Here is a 16,642-nt window from a genome sequence, read left to right as displayed (position 1 = left end):
AGAAAGTTGGCCACTGTAGCCCCTTCGTGGGCAGTCACAAGGCACACGACCACATTAAAGGCTCTGACAAGTCCTGCAGCTAAGAATGCCTAGTCGCGTTTATTTCACCTGCTGTTTTCTCTCAGTAAAAGTGATTCTCTGCGGAACACCCCCTAGGACATGCTGGTGGTAAAGGAGTCCCTGTCAGATGCCCTGAAGCTCCTGAGAAACCAGGTCTGAGCTCCAGACAGTGGAGCCCGGAGCCGTGGAGAGTGGAGGGGAAACAGTGACTACAATAGGGGGTGGGTGCAGCCCTTGTGTCCTTGAAAAGAAAACTCGAGGACATCTCAAGGTGAGGGCAGCTTGGAACAGAAGATGGCCTTCTGCCAACCCTGGGGACAGAATCTGTCCTCCATCTGGCAGCTTCCTGCCTGTAAATGCCTGCCCTCCCCTCGCCTGCAATCCCACCGCTGGTCATGTGCTCCTCTGAGGTGCCAGGTTAGCTGTTCCCAGCTCACTCAGGCCATTGTGACCATCGGACTGGCTGGGGGTCCCTGCAGGGGGAAGGAGGGAAGAGGGAGGAAGGGTGCTGCAGAGGCAGGGACCCCTGAACACCCAGCATTTCACAGACTGAGGGGAACAGGGAGGCAGGCGACTCTTCTGGACTTCTCGGGCAAGGAGGGTTGGCTCAGGAGACTCAGGGTGTTGAGGACATGATCTTGGCACCGTGTCCTGCACTTGTGTCTAACTGTCCAGGGGATACTCGTCCAGGCTCCTCCTGTGTGGTCCGGCATCCAGGCCCGGCTGTTTGCTAGACGCCCACGCGACGAATCATCATGCGAGTGGCACGCAGCGAGTAGCTGGAGCCCCGGAAGGAGAACCAGCGGATGCCATTGATCTTGCCTGTGTGGTGACCCTTCTTATAATAGATGCCATTGAGGTTGGAGAGGCCGCAGGCGTCAAACCACCACCCTGGTGGAGGAGAGAGGAAAGAGGCTTTGGCAAATGGGGCCCAGCCAGAGGGGTGATGGCAGCCCCTGCACCCCAAAGAGAATGAAGACTAATCAGGGCTGTTGCCTCCTGTGGGAAGCCAGCTGCACGGGGCTGGGTGGGCGTGTGTGTGTGTGTGTGTGTGTGTGTGTGTGTGTGTGTCTGTGTGTGAGGGGCACTCCCAGTCCTTCTGCACAGCCGGGGCCTCTGGAGAGCAGCAGTGGGCCCCTCTGCTCCTCCTGGCCATCTCCCCAGTCCTCTGTGTCCTGCCTTCCTCCCTCACTGACGCTCTCTCCTTGGGCCTCCCCAGCGAGGTCTCCTGTCACCTCCCCACTGGTTTTCAGGGCTCTCTGTCCCTCTCTCAGTCTCTCACACACAGGGTTTGTCTATTCTCACTCTGATGGTCTCTGTGCCCATGTCTGTCACTCTGTGTGTCGCCCTCCAGTTGTGTTCGTCTTGCTCTGAGGTTGCCTGTCCCTCTGTGTCTGGTCTCTGTCACCCTGTCTGTCTCTGGGTCTCTCTGTGTCTCACACCCTGTGCCGTCTCTGGCCTTTCCCTGGGTAGCATTTCCCTCTGCGTCACTCACTCTGTACTTCTGTGTCCTGGTGCAGTGCTCCATCTCCGCTGTGCTGTCTCTCTCTGCCTCCATCTGTCCCTGCTTCTGTGTCTCAGGAGGTCTCTCCTCCTATCTCTGTCCTCCCCTCTCTGTCTCTGCCTCTCATTCATCCCCATCTCCCACTCTGTCCTCTGTCCCCACTCAGGGAACTCTGCCTGAGCCATAGTTGGTGTGGAGCTGTCCCCTCCGCCTCCCTCTGGTCTCCCCCATCCTGGTCCTGCTTGGGGTGGGGACTAATCAGACATTATGTCTCCCCTGGAGCCCCATCCCCAGTCCCCGTGCAACCTGGTTTCACTGGAAAACTGGTGGAGCCAGCTCTAGGAGGAGGTGGGACCCCGGAGGGGACCTGCTGGGAAGGTATGGGTGGAACACAGGCAGGTGAGCCCGTGGGTGGGCTAGGCTCCAACCTGCACCCACCTCCAGAGAGCATCAGAGCACAGTTGCAGTTGCAATTATCGTTGTCTTTGTTGTGGGTGCTGAAGTAGGCATTGATCAGAAACAGATTGCTTTGCTTCTCCGTTGAACCTCTGTACCCGCTCAGAGAAATCCTGGAGACCACCCAGAGGTGGTGATGGGAGAGGGGCCAAGAGTCAGGCTGGGGCTGTGTTGAGGAAGGGCCTCCCCAGGGGCTTTGTCCCAGGCTGGGTTTCCCTCCAGTTGTGTTTGGGCCATTTCCTCTCCTGAATTGTGCTCCCTGCCTGCTGCCTGTGGGGGACAGAGCACATGCGTGTGCCAAGCCTCCCTCATCTCCCTGAACCTTGGCCTTGCAGGGGAGTGAGAATGACCTGGACAAAGTCAATGACGAGGATAACGACTGCATTTGTTTCGAGCGTCTACTATGTGCCAGGCGTTTTTCGAAGTGCTTTGCAGGGTTCAGTCTCGTTTCATCCCCACCTCACCCTGTTCCTCCCAGTTTATCCATGAGGAAATGCGGAGCCTAATAGCCACAGAAACCTGCCCAGGGTCTCAGAACGACTGAGGGTCAGAGCCTGATTCCAGCCTGGTGTGGCCTGACGTGGGAGTCTCCGTGCATTGTGCTCCCAGCTGGCTGTCCTGCAGTCGCAGCCTCATCACACCCACTCACATCCACCTACCTCTTCCAACAAGTCTTCTGTGACCACTCAGCCAAGATAGATCTGTACCTGGGGCACCCCCAGCCAAGTGACTTTAATATCTGCAGCCAGCTGGGCAAGGGTTTACATTTCTTTGCCAGGCTCTGTGGCCCTGGTGAGCATGTCTAGGCCTGCATGGAGGTGATGGCCATGAGATCTGGAGGGCAGAGCACCTGCATTCAAATCCCAGCTCTGCCACTCGATAGCTGCATGGCCTTGGGAAGTTCACCTCTCTGAGCCTTGGTTTCTTCATTTGTAGAAGTGGTGATAACAGTGACACTAACAGTGACAACCACGTGCATTGTGTGCAGCCTCAGCGTGTGATGTGAGCAGAGCAGTGTGCTCATGGTGAGTGCTCAGCACACATAGGGCTCCTTGTTATTTGGACTTAGCGGCTAAAGCAGGAGCTGGTTGGGGAGCAATTAGGAAGGTCCCTCTGGGAGGAGCAAGTGGATGGCAGATGTGACCAGGGCGGGGCTTGGGAGATTCCCACAGAGGTGTCCAGAGGGAACGTGGGACCTGCCTATGTGGCGCTGAGTCTCCACACCTCTCACCCATATGCTCTGTCTGTCTGTGGTGAGGCAGGGCATGGCCCTCCAGGTCCAGATGGCTGTGACCATCTGTGAAGGCTTAACTGTGCCCATAACTGCCATCCTGAGCTCACATGGCTTCTGCTGCAAACCACCTGCAAAAAGGACTGCCTGACCAGAGCTCCCTGGGGTGGGGACAGGCAGGCTGGCCCAGGTACTCATGTGGTCCCGGCTTCTCCTTGTGGCTCCCTTTGAGGGCTCAGCGATGTCAGCTCAAGGTCAGTTTCAAGGCTTAGTCTGTTTAGGTTCACTTGCAGTCCGGGTGTGGGTGGAATCAGGGCTGCACAAAGGCAATTGATCTCATGGGCTCAGTCCAGCAACGCCGGCCTCTGCACTGTCCCCAAGTCCTCAGTTCAGGCTCTGCCTCTCTTCCCTTCCCCTCTGGAAGCAGAGTGGGGATGTGTGACCTCTGGGGTATGCTGAAGAGGTGGACCAGGAACCATATCTGATCTATTATTCAGATGTACCTTAAGCTTGTTCATGGCTCATGCTTAAGGATACCCAACGAAATACATAAATCTCCTGGGGATCCCAAGTTACGCACACAAGATGTGTTTTCCGTATGTCCATGGTTATGTGCTTGAGTCTGTGTGTCTGCAGTTGTTAGGATTTGCATGTGACGCACTTGCCTGCATGAGGATGAGTGTAGGTTTCAAGCTGGTGCTGCAGTATCTATGGTGAGTCCAAGTGTGGGCTCTGGAGTCTTTGTGTCTGGTGTTATTTGCACGTGTTTACCTGCAAGCATATCTGGGAGGCATGTTTGCTTACATGTCTGTGCTTGGTGTACTTGTTTGTGTAGTTCTGCCCTTGGGGCAGGGTGCGTGTGTGTGCTCTGTAGGCCTAAGTGTGTACCCCAGTGGTGTGGTGAGTCCCTCCACAGTACATGCGTGTCTGCACGTGTCCCTGTGTATCTGTGCATGTATCTTGAACTTGTAATTGGGTTTGGATGTGGGGGCGCCTCTGGGAGGTGTGTGGCCTGTATGCACATGTGCCTGTGTCTTGTCTGTGCCTCCCCTCATCCCTCCATGTGGGCCACTTCCTCTGCAGGCTTGTGCATGCACCCTAGCTGGACTCCAGAAGGTCCCATGACTGCCTCTGACAAATAAGGATGCCCCTTCCTCCCCAATGCCCATTCCCCAGCTGCTGAAGCCCACCTATCCTCACTTCTGGGCTTCCTTATGGGGACCCTCCCCACCTCACCAGCCAGTTGACCCTGTGGGGTTGGGGCACAGGGACCAATGTCTGCTCTGTCACTTCCCCCTGGCGCTCCTCTTGCAGTTTCCATCCCCCCCCTCCCCCGTGGTTTCCAGGAACTGCAACTCAAGTCTCCTGGGGTTTTCCTGAATTTGTAGACATTTCATAATGATCCGTGCAGCTCTTGATAGAGTCTGGCTCAGGTTTGGGGAATGTCTGGCCCAGCTGGAGGCCATCTCTCTCTGTCTATTTTCAGAAAATCCTCACTGCCTGGGGTGACCTTCCTATTCTCTCTTTGTCTGAAGAACACCCCTACATTACAGGCATTCCCTCCTCCAGGGAGTCCTCTCTGCTTGCACCAGCATCTCCATGCCCACTCTGTTTCCACTTAGGCAGCTCCCGTCTCCCTGGGGTGTGGGGTTACCTGTGGTAGAAATGCCTACTCCCAGACACACAGCACACTGGGCTGTGAACAGCTTTGGGGGGAAGGTCCCAGGTTGATTCTACTCCCAATGAGCACTGCCAACAGGTGCCTGCAATTGGGCAAGTGTTCGATATACTGTTATTATTTAGTGCTCTGAAGAGGGTCAAGTAAATGTGGGACCTTTGGTGCATGAGCATAACACTCTGGAGGTGTGGGCAGGGAGCTTTCTCAATGACTGAGCTAAAAACCAGAGGGAGCAGATCAAATTCACATATCAGAGCATGGCACAGGGCTCCAAATTTGACATATATGTGTATGTTTGTATATATGGACATAAATAATATACAGTGTATTCATAGATGCTGAAATGTTGTATTTCTTCTTTGAATATATAGTTTGTATATTTCCAGCTTTTATTTAACCCTTCCTGTATGCTAGGTACCTTACTGAGGTTATCCCATTTATGACATAGATACTGTATTTTACAGATGGGGAAACTGAGGCACAGAGAGGTTAAATAACTTGTCTAAACTAAGGTCATGAAGCCAATATGTGATGGAGTTGGGATTCATATCCAGGGAGTCTGGATCCAGGACCTGTGTTCCTTAGTGCAGTGAGAAACAACTTCTCCCAATATTTCCTCCTCCAGACAAATGGCAGATCCTGGACTAGGGCCACAGAAACTGCTGCCCAGGAAGTGGGTCAGGGAGATAAGACTTAATGGCTACATGTGTAGGAAAGACTTGGGAGGCTCCCTCAGCTTCCTCGTATGCATGTACACGTGCCAGGCACCAGGGATGGGAACAGCGCTGACAAGACAGGCCTGGGTCTGGCTCACACAGAGCAGTCCAGACAAGGGTGTGAAGGGCTGCCTGGGGACAGTGGATGCAATATCGTTTGTGGAGCGATTGCCACGTGCCAGGTGGTGTATTCACACTTTATGTGCGGTATCTCATTCAAGCCTCAAGATGCTCTGAATGATGTAGGTAAGCCTAGGACACCCATTTTACAGACATAAATGTAGAGGGACGAGCTCAGGGTCACTCACGGAGATGCGGATGGAGTCAGGGCTTGAGCCTTTGCTTTGGTATTCAGTGGCCTAAATAGGAGACAGCCAGATGTCGTGGCTACTCACTGGTGAGCTGGGAGGAGTAGGGGCCATCCATCTCAGCCCTGTCTAGACTAGACCCAGGGCATGTTCTGTTTAGCTCTGGACCTTGCACTTAAGGAGGATTATCAGATTGGGGAGGGTCCTATCAAGACATGTGATGTCTCCTAGCTACAGGAAGCAGGGGCATTTAGTAATAGTATTGATTGGGAGGGGACACAAGGAAAGGGACATCACAGAGAATTCATCAGAAGTGGAATTAGATATTAAGTGATTAAGTGCAGGGGGATAGAGAGGCATTCAGAGATTCCTTGGGAAGAAGTGATCTCCCCATGAGAGGAGATTTCCAGCAAGGCTGAATGAAGACTGTGGCTGTGGAGGAGATTCTGGCATCATACAAAAAACCAGATGACATGTGAGGTCCTTTTCAGCCCCGTAAGTGTCTATAAATCCAATTCTACCCTGATGCAGAGATAGCGAGAGCCCAGGGTTATCTTCAGATCCTTCAGTATCTCAGAGAGGTGACATCATGATGGGGAGACACCACGAGTTTTGGCAACAGGGAGAACTGAATTCTAACTCCTCACTTTGGACAGGCTCTTAAGCTCAGTGCCTCAGTTACCGTATTAGTAAAGCAGGTACAGTAATATCTGCCTGAAGGTGTTGTGGGGAGGATTTAATGGAGTGTTGTGCCTGGAACATAGTAGGTGCTCAACAAATGCTCTGTCTTTTTCCTAAACACACCAAGGACCTGACTGAGGATGGGGTGGGAAACTTGGACGATTCTACACTATCCTCATATTTAAACTCATGCTGTTGCTGAAGAAGCAGAGGCACAGAAAAGCCAGAGCTTGACTTCCCCAAGTTCACAGTGCAAGCTGGAGCAGAGCCAAAATGAGCCCAGGTCTCCCAACTCCCAGCCCGGGGACATTTCCACCTCACCCAGGGCATAGGGCAGGCTGGGAAAATCACCTCTTTGATTTTAGTCTTTGTAAAATGTCTGACTTGTGGTGATTGACCTTGGAAGGCCCCTTCCTCCTCTTGGGCTGTTGGCATCAGTGACATTCTCTCCACCCCACCCTGAAGGCAGGATGTGCTGAGTGCTAACCAGCCACCGCCAGATCTGGTGACATGCACCCAGATGGGAGACAGATGGTAGAAACAGGAGACACCCAGGGACTGAACCTTGGTGCAGACTCTGTAGCCACCACCTGTGGGACTCTAGCCCACCCACCAGCCTGGGCCCGATCTCACCTGTACAGCTGCCCTTCGCTGCCCAGCTGGAAACTCTCATACTGGGCGAAGGCCTCTCGGCCTTCCCAGTCTTGCAGCTCCACACGCAGAGAGTAGGCTGCCCCGCTGGTGAGCTGGTGTACCACCTCATTGCCCAGCCAGTGCTCCCAGGCCGGGTCTCCGAAGCCCTACAAGGAGGGGAGGGTTGGGTGTGCTGCGTGCCAAGGACAGGGGCTACTCCCCTGGCTCAGTAGCTGGGCTAAGCCAGGCTCCAGGGTCGCTTATCCAAAACCACTGTGCCCAATGATCAAGTTTAGAAGTCCAGTGTGGGCAGGCCCGGGGGTAAGAGCCCCACACCTCCTAGAGGAAAAAGACTAAGACGTTCGTAAATGTAAAGGCCTGTTAAAAACAATTGAAATTGCGTTTCTCTGATGCTCAAGATCAGGCAAAACTAATCTGTGGTGACAGAAGTCAGAACAGCAACTACCTTTTGTGGAATACTGACTTTGAGGGGGCCTAAAGGGTTGCTTTGGGTTGTGGGTACACTTCAAATTTGTGCACTTAGCATGTGTATTACACCTGATTAGAAAATTAAAGAAAAGATTTTAATGAGCTATGGAAATGGTCGGGCAAAGTTTGTGCAGTGACAGGGCAGCTACTGCAAAATGTCAGCAGCATAGAAATGTAAAGCTAAGAGTGCCAGTAGTGTCTTGTCACCATATCCCGGGTCAGATAAACAATTCAGCACCAAGGACAGGGGCACGCCTGAGCCCTGCTCCCCATTGCAGCTATGGTGTGCTGCTGACGAGCCTAATGGTTACCGTTCAGCACTCTGTTGTGCGTTTCTGCATCTGAACATCCTACTTCTCTTTGGCATTTTAATGATTTTTTAAAACTTAATTGCATCAAGAGTACTCATAACTTATTTGGTATTTATTTTTAAGTATTTATTAAAAGAACAGCAAGCAGACACAAATAATAATACTGCTGTATTGCCATGTGGGCATCTTTTTCTTTTTCTTTTTTGCTTTCAGAAACGTTGAGAGCTTTTAAGTCAGCTGGCCCCAAATCCCTTTATTCACAATTTAACTGAAAAATTGGAAGACAACAAGTACTATTTCTCATCTCCTAAAATTCATGTTGTCTTTGAGCCAGCAATTCCACATTAAAGAATGTTTCCCACAGATGTGGTCACACATGTGTAAAAAACTTCATTTTTTGTGTAAAGAAATTCATTTTAACCTATGCAGTCAGGGGTCGGTTGAGGGAATTTTTTTTTCTGTCCCATTCTTTGTATTTCAAAAAATTTTTTTTAAACAATATATATGCATTATGTTTTCCAAAAATTAACATTAAAATGAAGTTAAACTTCCATTTTTAGGACATATGTGAAAACTTTCAAAAAGAGTGTTCAATTTCAGGTGATGGGGTCCCAGAAAGCGAGTGTGCACCGGGTAAATCTGTTTGAGGGTGGTCAGCTTGACGTGAGCTGATATTTTTCTTGGAAAGAGTGACAGCAAACCAGTCCCTGCCAACACAGCCCCACCCCATGTTTCAGGGCTGAAAAGCTGCTCCTCAGGGCAGCGGTGTTACCTGTTTGTAATCCTCCCAGTTCCGCTGGAAACTCACACTGCCATTCGCACGGCGCTGGATGAGGGTCCACCCGCCTCCACTGGCCTCCATGTCACAGAACACCTGGAGGGAACGGGGGCGGGGGTGCACAGTTGGAAGCTCTTGGAGGCAGCCAGATGCCATGTCTGGGCCGGCCCAAGAGTGACTTGGCTGATGGACCCACAAAGCCTAACAGTGAACCTGGTGGTCAAGGGCATCGGAAAGGTCCAGGCTCAAATTCCCCATCATTGCTGTCACTTATCTAAGGTGGTGGGTATGATGCAATCTCAGAGCCCTCCTCTCCTCACTTGTAAAATGGGGGTGTGCATACCTTAACTTCTATGTGCCTCATTTTCTCATCTAAAAACTGGGGTTGTTGTGAGAATTAAATGAGATCAGTCATGTAAAATGTTTACAGGAACAGGGCCTGGCACATGCTAGGAACTAATTAGATGGAGGCTTTTTACTCGCTACTAGAGCGCTGTTGCTGTAAGGGTTTAATGTCAACAGGGGTGAAGTGCTTAGCTCACAGTGTAGACTCAGGAAACGCCAACATGGATAAGGTAAAAAGAGTTCTTTCTCTCACAGAGCTTGCCATCTATCACAACAAAATCTATCAGCCTAACCTTTGTTCACGTATTATTTTTCCAGCCAGTTCAGTACATGTTCAATGTTCAGTGGACACAAACTTTGTGCCTTGTCCTGTACTAGATGAATCATGAAGAATCAGATAAATCAACCCTCAGGACTGACTCGGTCTGGAGGAGGCTATAATAGGACAGAGAGACAGACCATCGATTGCGAACTTTTGAGCAGCTATAAGGAGGGGGCCCAAGAAGGAATCACTGGGCATCCCTGGAAGTCTTCATGGAAGAGGTGGCATTGGCAGAGGACGTGGAATGATGATCTGCCTGCCAGGTAGACACAAGTGGGAATGTCATTTGCAGTGGAGAGAGCAGCAGGAGTTGGGGCTCTCAGATGGGAAAGGCCTGCTAAGGGAGAGAAGACAGTGGCATCTGCTGCGGGGTAGCAGAGGCCGTAGGAAGGGAAACTGAGGCCCAGAGTGGGTAAGAACGAGCTAAAGGCAAGTGAATCAAAATAAAGCTGGGGTTTGAGCCCAGGTCCCCTCCCAGGCCAGCTCTTCCCCTTTATCAGTGCTCCCAAATTTCAGCCATTCACACTTTCCTGAATTCCACCGTAGCTGAATTTATTTCATTTCACATAGCATATTTATTGAAAAAGAAGTCTTTTTCTATAACTTAAATGAATAGTTAGAGTAAATGTAGTTTAAAATAAATCTTATCAGTACCATAAGTGAAAAACTAGTAACATTTGTCTTTATTCAGGTAATTTTGAAATTAAATATAATAAACAAAACAATGTTATAAAACTGTAGCTGGAAATGTCTGTGAATAGAGCTCTGGCCGAGACCTAGTAGTTGCAGGGGAATTTAGCAGCAGTGTGAGGAGTGTGACTGACAGTCTGGAGACAAACTGAGCCATGCTCCTTGATGTTTTCCCAAGGGATGGAAGGAAATTGCAAAATGGATCATGAGGTGGGAACACTGGCTGATTTGTCCCCAGACTCTTCCCCTACTGGGCCAGGCCACAAAACCCCTCCTGGCATCCACACCCTCCTGCGACCTCCCCCTATGTGGTGACTGCACCTTAAGGCACAGGGCAACCCTGGGAGCCTCTGACTGAAGACGATGGGGCCTCTACCAATCCCGGTCCCTAATTTCCCAGGGAAAGGAGCAGAGCCCCAAATCCTGCCTTCATCTGGACTACACAGAAGCCACAAATTCACTTCTTTGTGCTCAGCCTCTGGAATTTCAGGGTTTATTTGTCATGTCAGCTAGCATCGCTGGAACCAACACAGACCTATTTCCCCCTATTCCAGTTAAAAGCATATCTGGAGAAGAAGCAGGCAAAGGACGTACTTCCACCTCTGTGACTTGTGCTTCCCCCCATGATCTGAGTCCTCACTGGGTCAGGGCTTCCGAAGGCAGGGCCACCCCCAACTTCTTTGGTAAGTCAGATGTTGGACAAAGCCTGATGCTGATGGGGGAGCATGGAGTCTGTCTGGGAAGTCCCTGCCTCAGCAGCCTCTGACAGTCTGAGTCCCCAGGGAGTCTCCTAACCTTCCTGGGCTCCGTCATATTGGCCACATGGATGGTGTAGACGCCACTGGCACTGGCCCCAAAGTTCCGGATCTCTGCACAGTCCTGGAACACCTGCTCAGCCGCCCTCACAGGGCCTGCAAGAGCAAAGCAAAAGTCAGTAGGGGTGAGCAAGGAGAGAGGGAAGGGACCAGGTGGGCACACCTGCCTGTTCTGTGCCAAGTTCTGGGTTAAGAGGTGCTGGGGACATGGAGATGAATCAGACCTGGGTCGGTTTCCTAGAGGAGGTGACAGAGACCTGAGACCTGTACAGCGGGCAGCAGTTGTCCAGGTGGAGGAGGTGGGGGTGTTGCAGGCACAGGGAACAGCATATGCAAAGGCTCTAAAGTGAGGACATTCCTGGTGTGTGCAGGGGACAGATTGTGGGAGCGGAACCAAGGCTGGGCCAGGGAGAGAAAATGACTCAAGCCCTGAGAGCCGAGCCAAGGCCAGAGAGAGCTGTGGCTGTTTGTTGAAACCGAGAGGTTAGGACAAGGCTGGCACAGTGAGGGCTTGGAAGGAAGAGGAGATGAGGCTGAGATTCCAGCAGGGTCAGGTCAGCCTCGATCGCCAGGCTGAGGAACCGGGACTGTCTGCGCTGAGGACGAGCACTCTGGCCAGCGTGTGGGGCGGGGAGTAGATTTAAAGCAGGGAGGCCAGAGAGGAGGCTGCTAGGCTCTTCTGGGGGAGGGTAATTGGGGGGTGAACTGCATGTGAGTTACTCCCTCTTTCAGAGATCGGGACACTGAGGTCCAAGAGTGAGGTAACCAGCCCAAATCACACACCAGATGGGACAGAGCCTTCCCTCCCTGGAGCTCTTTTGGGTGGCAGCCTATAGCCCACCCTTTCTGCTGCATCACCCTGCAGCCCTGGGCATGGGTCCCTTATTCTGCCCTCCCTGGGAGCCAACTGGCCTTTCATGACCTGTGTTCTTTGCTCTAGACTGTAAGAGATGAGGAGAGTATTAATCTAATGACCAAAACCCACCAGGGTCCTAGGATCCTCCAGGCCTGGCCTGGAAAAAGTGACTGTTGACAAACTGCATGGATGTAAAATCCCATCTCTGGCTTGTTTAGTGGAATCCAAGTAGAGGTTTGGGCCGTGATTTCACTAGAATCTGATCTCTCTGGGTTGGCTGGTAGGTACCGAAGGATGGAGGCTAATAATCCAGGTGGATGGGCGTCATCACCAGTGAGGGATCAGGGGGCAAAGAGAGGCTGAGACTTTCTGTTTTGGCCTCACACCTGAACTGTGGATCCCAGATCCAGGAACTGGGGCACCTGTGTGAAGGAGGCTGTTGTTCCCATATCACAATTGAGGTGACTAAGTGCCAGAACCCATCCCAGCCTGGCATAAACATGTCTGTGTTGGGAAGTGTCCCACCGTCACAGCCCCACCTGTCAGCACACCCTGGCTCCCCATGGTCCATGAGCAGCTGGAGTCCAGACAAGCAGGGGAAGTTGCTGGGCTAGAGATGAGCAGAGAAGGGCCACACTTTACCCAGAGAGGCAAGGCCAGAGCTGGGAGTTAGCCTGAGATTTCCAGCCACCCTTTCCAAGGCTCTGTCCCCTGTTGTCAACAACAACAGTAATAACAAATAAATAAAAAAAAAACACCCACCACTTATTGTAGTGTTTTGTAGGTGCCAGGTACTGTGAGGAGCAGTTTGGGGCCAGAAGAAATATTTTTGGGGGCCGTAAGTATAGGATGGACTGGTATTGATATGCAATGCAGTTTGAACCCAGCCTGGTTCCCCTCTGAATCTCTTGCCTGGTAATTTGTACCAGTTTTGTCCCCTTTTGGCCAGCAGCAGTAGAAGCCCCTTCTTGGGTCTTTCTCACTTAGCCATTCTCCAATCCAGGGTACCAATGGGAGCCTCCTAATAGCAGTCCCCCCTTTCACAAGCCTCCCATGCCCCCCACTGGCCTCTGCTTAAAGGCCCCTCTACTTAGCACAGCCTTTAGGCCTTTCTTGGCCTGGAAACTTCAGGGACACCGCTAGCAGAGCTGCTGGCACATGGCAGGCACTCCAGGAATATGCATTTCCTTCTCTTTCCTTCTGGGTCCCACAGACACATGGGATTGGGCACTTTTGCAAGTGACAGGAGCCATGACTGTGCTATTCACTGTGGTATCCCCAGCAGCCAGCATTGAGCCTGGCACACCTGGGTGCTCAGTAACATTTGCTGACTGAGTGTTTGAAGCTGGAACCAGGAATACCCTGAGCATGCCACGTGGGTCCCACTAGAAGTCAGTGAAGGCCGAGGAGCAGCTGGAAGCCAGGGCCAGCGATGCCTCCTCACTTCTGTTTGTCCCTCTTGGGTTTATGGGCTGGGGCATTAGGGTGACAGAAGTCCTTGGGATGCATTGGGTCCATTCTATAGCTAGGGAAACTGAGGCCCAGGGAAAGGTAGGTCAAATCTAAGCAAGTAGGGCTTGGGGGTGAATCTTGGTACCCAAACTTATAAGTCTGGGCTACTTTTGTCCTTGTTATCATCATCACCTCCATTAACCAGATGGGGAAACTGAGGCCAATAGAGGCACAGGGGCATGCCCAAGGTCCCCCATGGAGTCAGGGGTTGGAGTCTGGATTGGCTCCTCTTATCATTGTTGTTGTCGAAATTATTATTACTGTTTGTTGTTATTTCTATTTTACAGATGGTTGGAGATGGTGGGTCTGTCCCCAGGATAGGTCCCAGTTCCGGAGTGAATAGGGATGTAAGGAGGGTCTGTGTTCCCTCTCACCCCTCTCCTTCCCCTTTCCCCTGCGTCAGGGCCCACACAACTCTCTCACCAGGGCCTTGAGCCAGGAAGCCCTCAAGGCGCTGCACAGTCTTCAGCAGCTGGAGCTGCCGGGTGTGCAGGAGACTGGCGTTGCTACGGTAGGCGTGCAGGGAGTGCTGCAGGCTGGCAAGTGTGCTACTCTGGAGGCTCAGTAGGTGCTGCAGCTGCTCCTTCTGGATGCGGAGGCTGTCAAGCTCGGCCTGATGCTGCGTCTCCATGGCCTGCAGTCGTGTCTCTAGGTCGCTGTGGGGTGGGGGGGCACAGAGGTGAGCCTGCCTTCCATGCCAAGCATTCACCCTCATGGCCTTCCCCTGGGTCCTTGTGTGACTCAGCAGTAGAGACCAATGTGGAGGCTCAGGGAGATAGAACGTTGTGCCTGGGCTTATGTAGCCTAGTACTCTGGGCCCACTGTAGACACAGATTGAGGAGGGGAAGCAAGAGAGACCCGGCCCTGGAGGAACATGGATTGGGGTCCAGTAGAGGAAAGACGCTGAGTGACAGGAGCCATGCCAGCCACCAGGTAGCCATTATCAAATGCCAAATATGCTCGCCCTTTGAGCCAGCGGTCCACTCTCAGGAGATATCCTCCATGGAACATGGGAAAGAATGTCCTTGGGGGATCGCTTGTAACAGGGATGAACAGAGCAACCTAGATGCCCAACAGTCAGGATGGGCTGAATCTGTTCTGTTTTGCGGTCCCTGGAAATGTTCTGCAGCCACAAAGTGGAAGGAGGTGGAGCACATTTGCACAGAAGTGGAAAGATGCCCATGAGTCGGGGTGGAACGACCCTGGCACAGCAATGCCTCTCGGCTAACCTCACATGTGAGAAGATAAAAAAGAGAGACGCTAAGGTCAAGGGTTCGAATCCTCTTATCAACAAGAGGAGGGGGAAGAAAAGAGAGCGCGAGAGAAAATGTAATCACGTAAACGTAGAGAGACACCAGTGAACACATAGGAGAAGGCATGGCCAACACGTGGAAAGGCCACAGGGTGCCCGTGTTTGAAGCAATGTGACCGCAGGCCCGCTAAGAGCTGGGACCTCTGCAGAGCAGTTTGCGTGGATGGAGATGGAGAGGAGGGAGATGTGGGGGTGGACGGGACTACATCCACTTTTCTTGTGTACAGTTCTCTGCTGTCTGGTGACTTAAGCATGAGGCACTTTTGTATAAAAGAGGAGGTTTAAGAAGGATGTTCTGACGTTTCCTCTTTTGGCATTTTATTCTCCAGATTTACTCACATGTGTGTGAAATGAGATATGGAAATGCTATTCACTGCGTCACTGGCTGGATTAGAGAAAGACTGGAAACAACCTCAACATCCATTAATTGGGGATTGGGGACATAAGTGCAGGGACAGCCGGACAGTGGAACATTACGAAGCTGGAGAAGAGAACGGGCAAGCCGTTGTGCAATCATACAAGGACCACTTCCAAGACAGCTGAAGAAAAAATGAGTAGAAGAGCGATGTGCTGCATTTGGGCTTAACGAGGATAAAAGGGGGACTGCATAGATGCTCCTCCACTTCCGGTGGGCTACACACCGATAAACCATCAGAAACTGAAAATGGATGGAACACACTCGGCCTACCAAGCACCTTAGCTCGGCCTGGCCTGCCTGAAACGCGCTCTGCCACTTCCATCCGCCTGTGGCTGGGCAGAGTCTTCATCACAAAGCCTGTTTTATAATAGGGGTTGAATATCTCACGTCCTGTGGTCAGTACTGTACAGACAGTGAAAAACAGAATGGTCGTTTGGGTAAAGGAGGTTCGGTTTCTGCTAAACACGCACCGCTGCTGCACTGTCGTGACGTTGAGAAATCCTAAGTTGAACCATCGTAAGTGGGGCCGTCTGCAAACATGTGTTTGCATGTTCGTATGAAACCCTGGAACGTCAGCGTGTAGCACAGAAGCTGCGCAAGGACAGGGACGTGTCCGCTTGTTCACTTCTGTGTCCCCAGTGTCTGTAATCGTGCTGACACGTGGAAAGAGCTCAGAAATAAGTGTTAAGAAAATGAGTGGAGGACACAGAAGGAACTAGGAACAGTGGCTCCCTCTGGCTTTGGTGGGTGGGTGGCTGAGGGACAGGGCTGGAGGAAGACGCTTTACTCTGTGTCTGGTTGTGCCAACTCATTCTCCAGAGTAAGAAAATGAGTCTAGCCAGGGCAGAAGGAATGTCCCCTGGACCCCGAATTGCTTCAGGAAGAGAGAGAATTTGGGCACACTCAGATTCTAGAATTCTAGCTGTCTTCAGGGCCAAGAGTTGATTGATGACATCCTCCTTTCTCACTGATTTCTAGGCACTGTGACAGTTCAGAGAGATTGAAAGCGTCCCAGTCCTTGCCACCCAGCCCCAGCATCCACCCTCGATGCCAGCTTCAGTCTGGACTCCAACCCTGGTTTCAATTCTTACCCAGCCCTAGCCTGGTCCCAGCTCTAACTCAAGCCCTAGGTCCCCAAAATGTCCCTAGTCCCAGCCCTAATCCATGCTTCTAGCTCTGGCCCCAGTCCCTACCCCAGACACCAGCCCAAGTCCATATTCTACTCTTGGCTCCAGTCCTAGTCCCCTCGTTCTGGTACCACCTTGTTCCCAAAACTTTCCTCCAGTCCCAGACACTGTCCTGGCAGGTGCCACGTGCCAGTGCCCACCTGTTGTGGCCTCGCAGGTGGTAGAGGTCTCGGCCCTGCAGGAGCAGCTGCCTCTCCAGCTTGTTGGTGGACAGTGAGTTCTCCAGCACCTGGTTCTTCATTTGCGATGTCAGGTTTAGGACCTGCCCCGGCAAGCAGAAGGGGATGTGGGCCATGTGAGCCCCGCAGGAGCCCCGCCCAGTCGCTGTCCACCTGCCCGC

At 52.0% G+C, this 16,642-nt stretch overlaps 1 protein-coding gene across 1 annotated transcript in view; it reads right to left on the bottom strand.

The window, feature by feature from the left end:
* Positions 1-790: 790 nt before the first annotated feature.
* LOC134371410 (angiopoietin-4-like) overlaps positions 791-16,642 on the bottom strand; it is a 44,138-nt gene continuing 28,286 nt past the window's right edge. The window contains exons 6-12 of the mRNA XM_063088288.1: positions 16,443-16,564; positions 13,809-14,041; positions 10,998-11,113; positions 8,840-8,941; positions 7,268-7,434; positions 2,003-2,133; positions 791-951 (exon numbers count right to left, since the gene is read on the bottom strand). Of these exons, the coding sequence (XP_062944358.1) occupies positions 791-951; positions 2,003-2,133; positions 7,268-7,434; positions 8,840-8,941; positions 10,998-11,113; positions 13,809-14,041; positions 16,443-16,564 (1,032 nt within the window). The remainder of the gene's footprint in view (positions 952-2,002; positions 2,134-7,267; positions 7,435-8,839; positions 8,942-10,997; positions 11,114-13,808; positions 14,042-16,442; positions 16,565-16,642) is intronic.

The sequence above is a fragment of the Cynocephalus volans genome, chromosome 1 (assembly GCF_027409185.1).
Source record: "Cynocephalus volans isolate mCynVol1 chromosome 1, mCynVol1.pri, whole genome shotgun sequence".
Lineage (NCBI taxonomy): Eukaryota > Metazoa > Chordata > Mammalia > Dermoptera > Cynocephalidae > Cynocephalus > Cynocephalus volans.
Note: the sequence above shows the minus strand (reverse complement) of the source record. Positions and strands in the feature narration are given on the sequence as shown.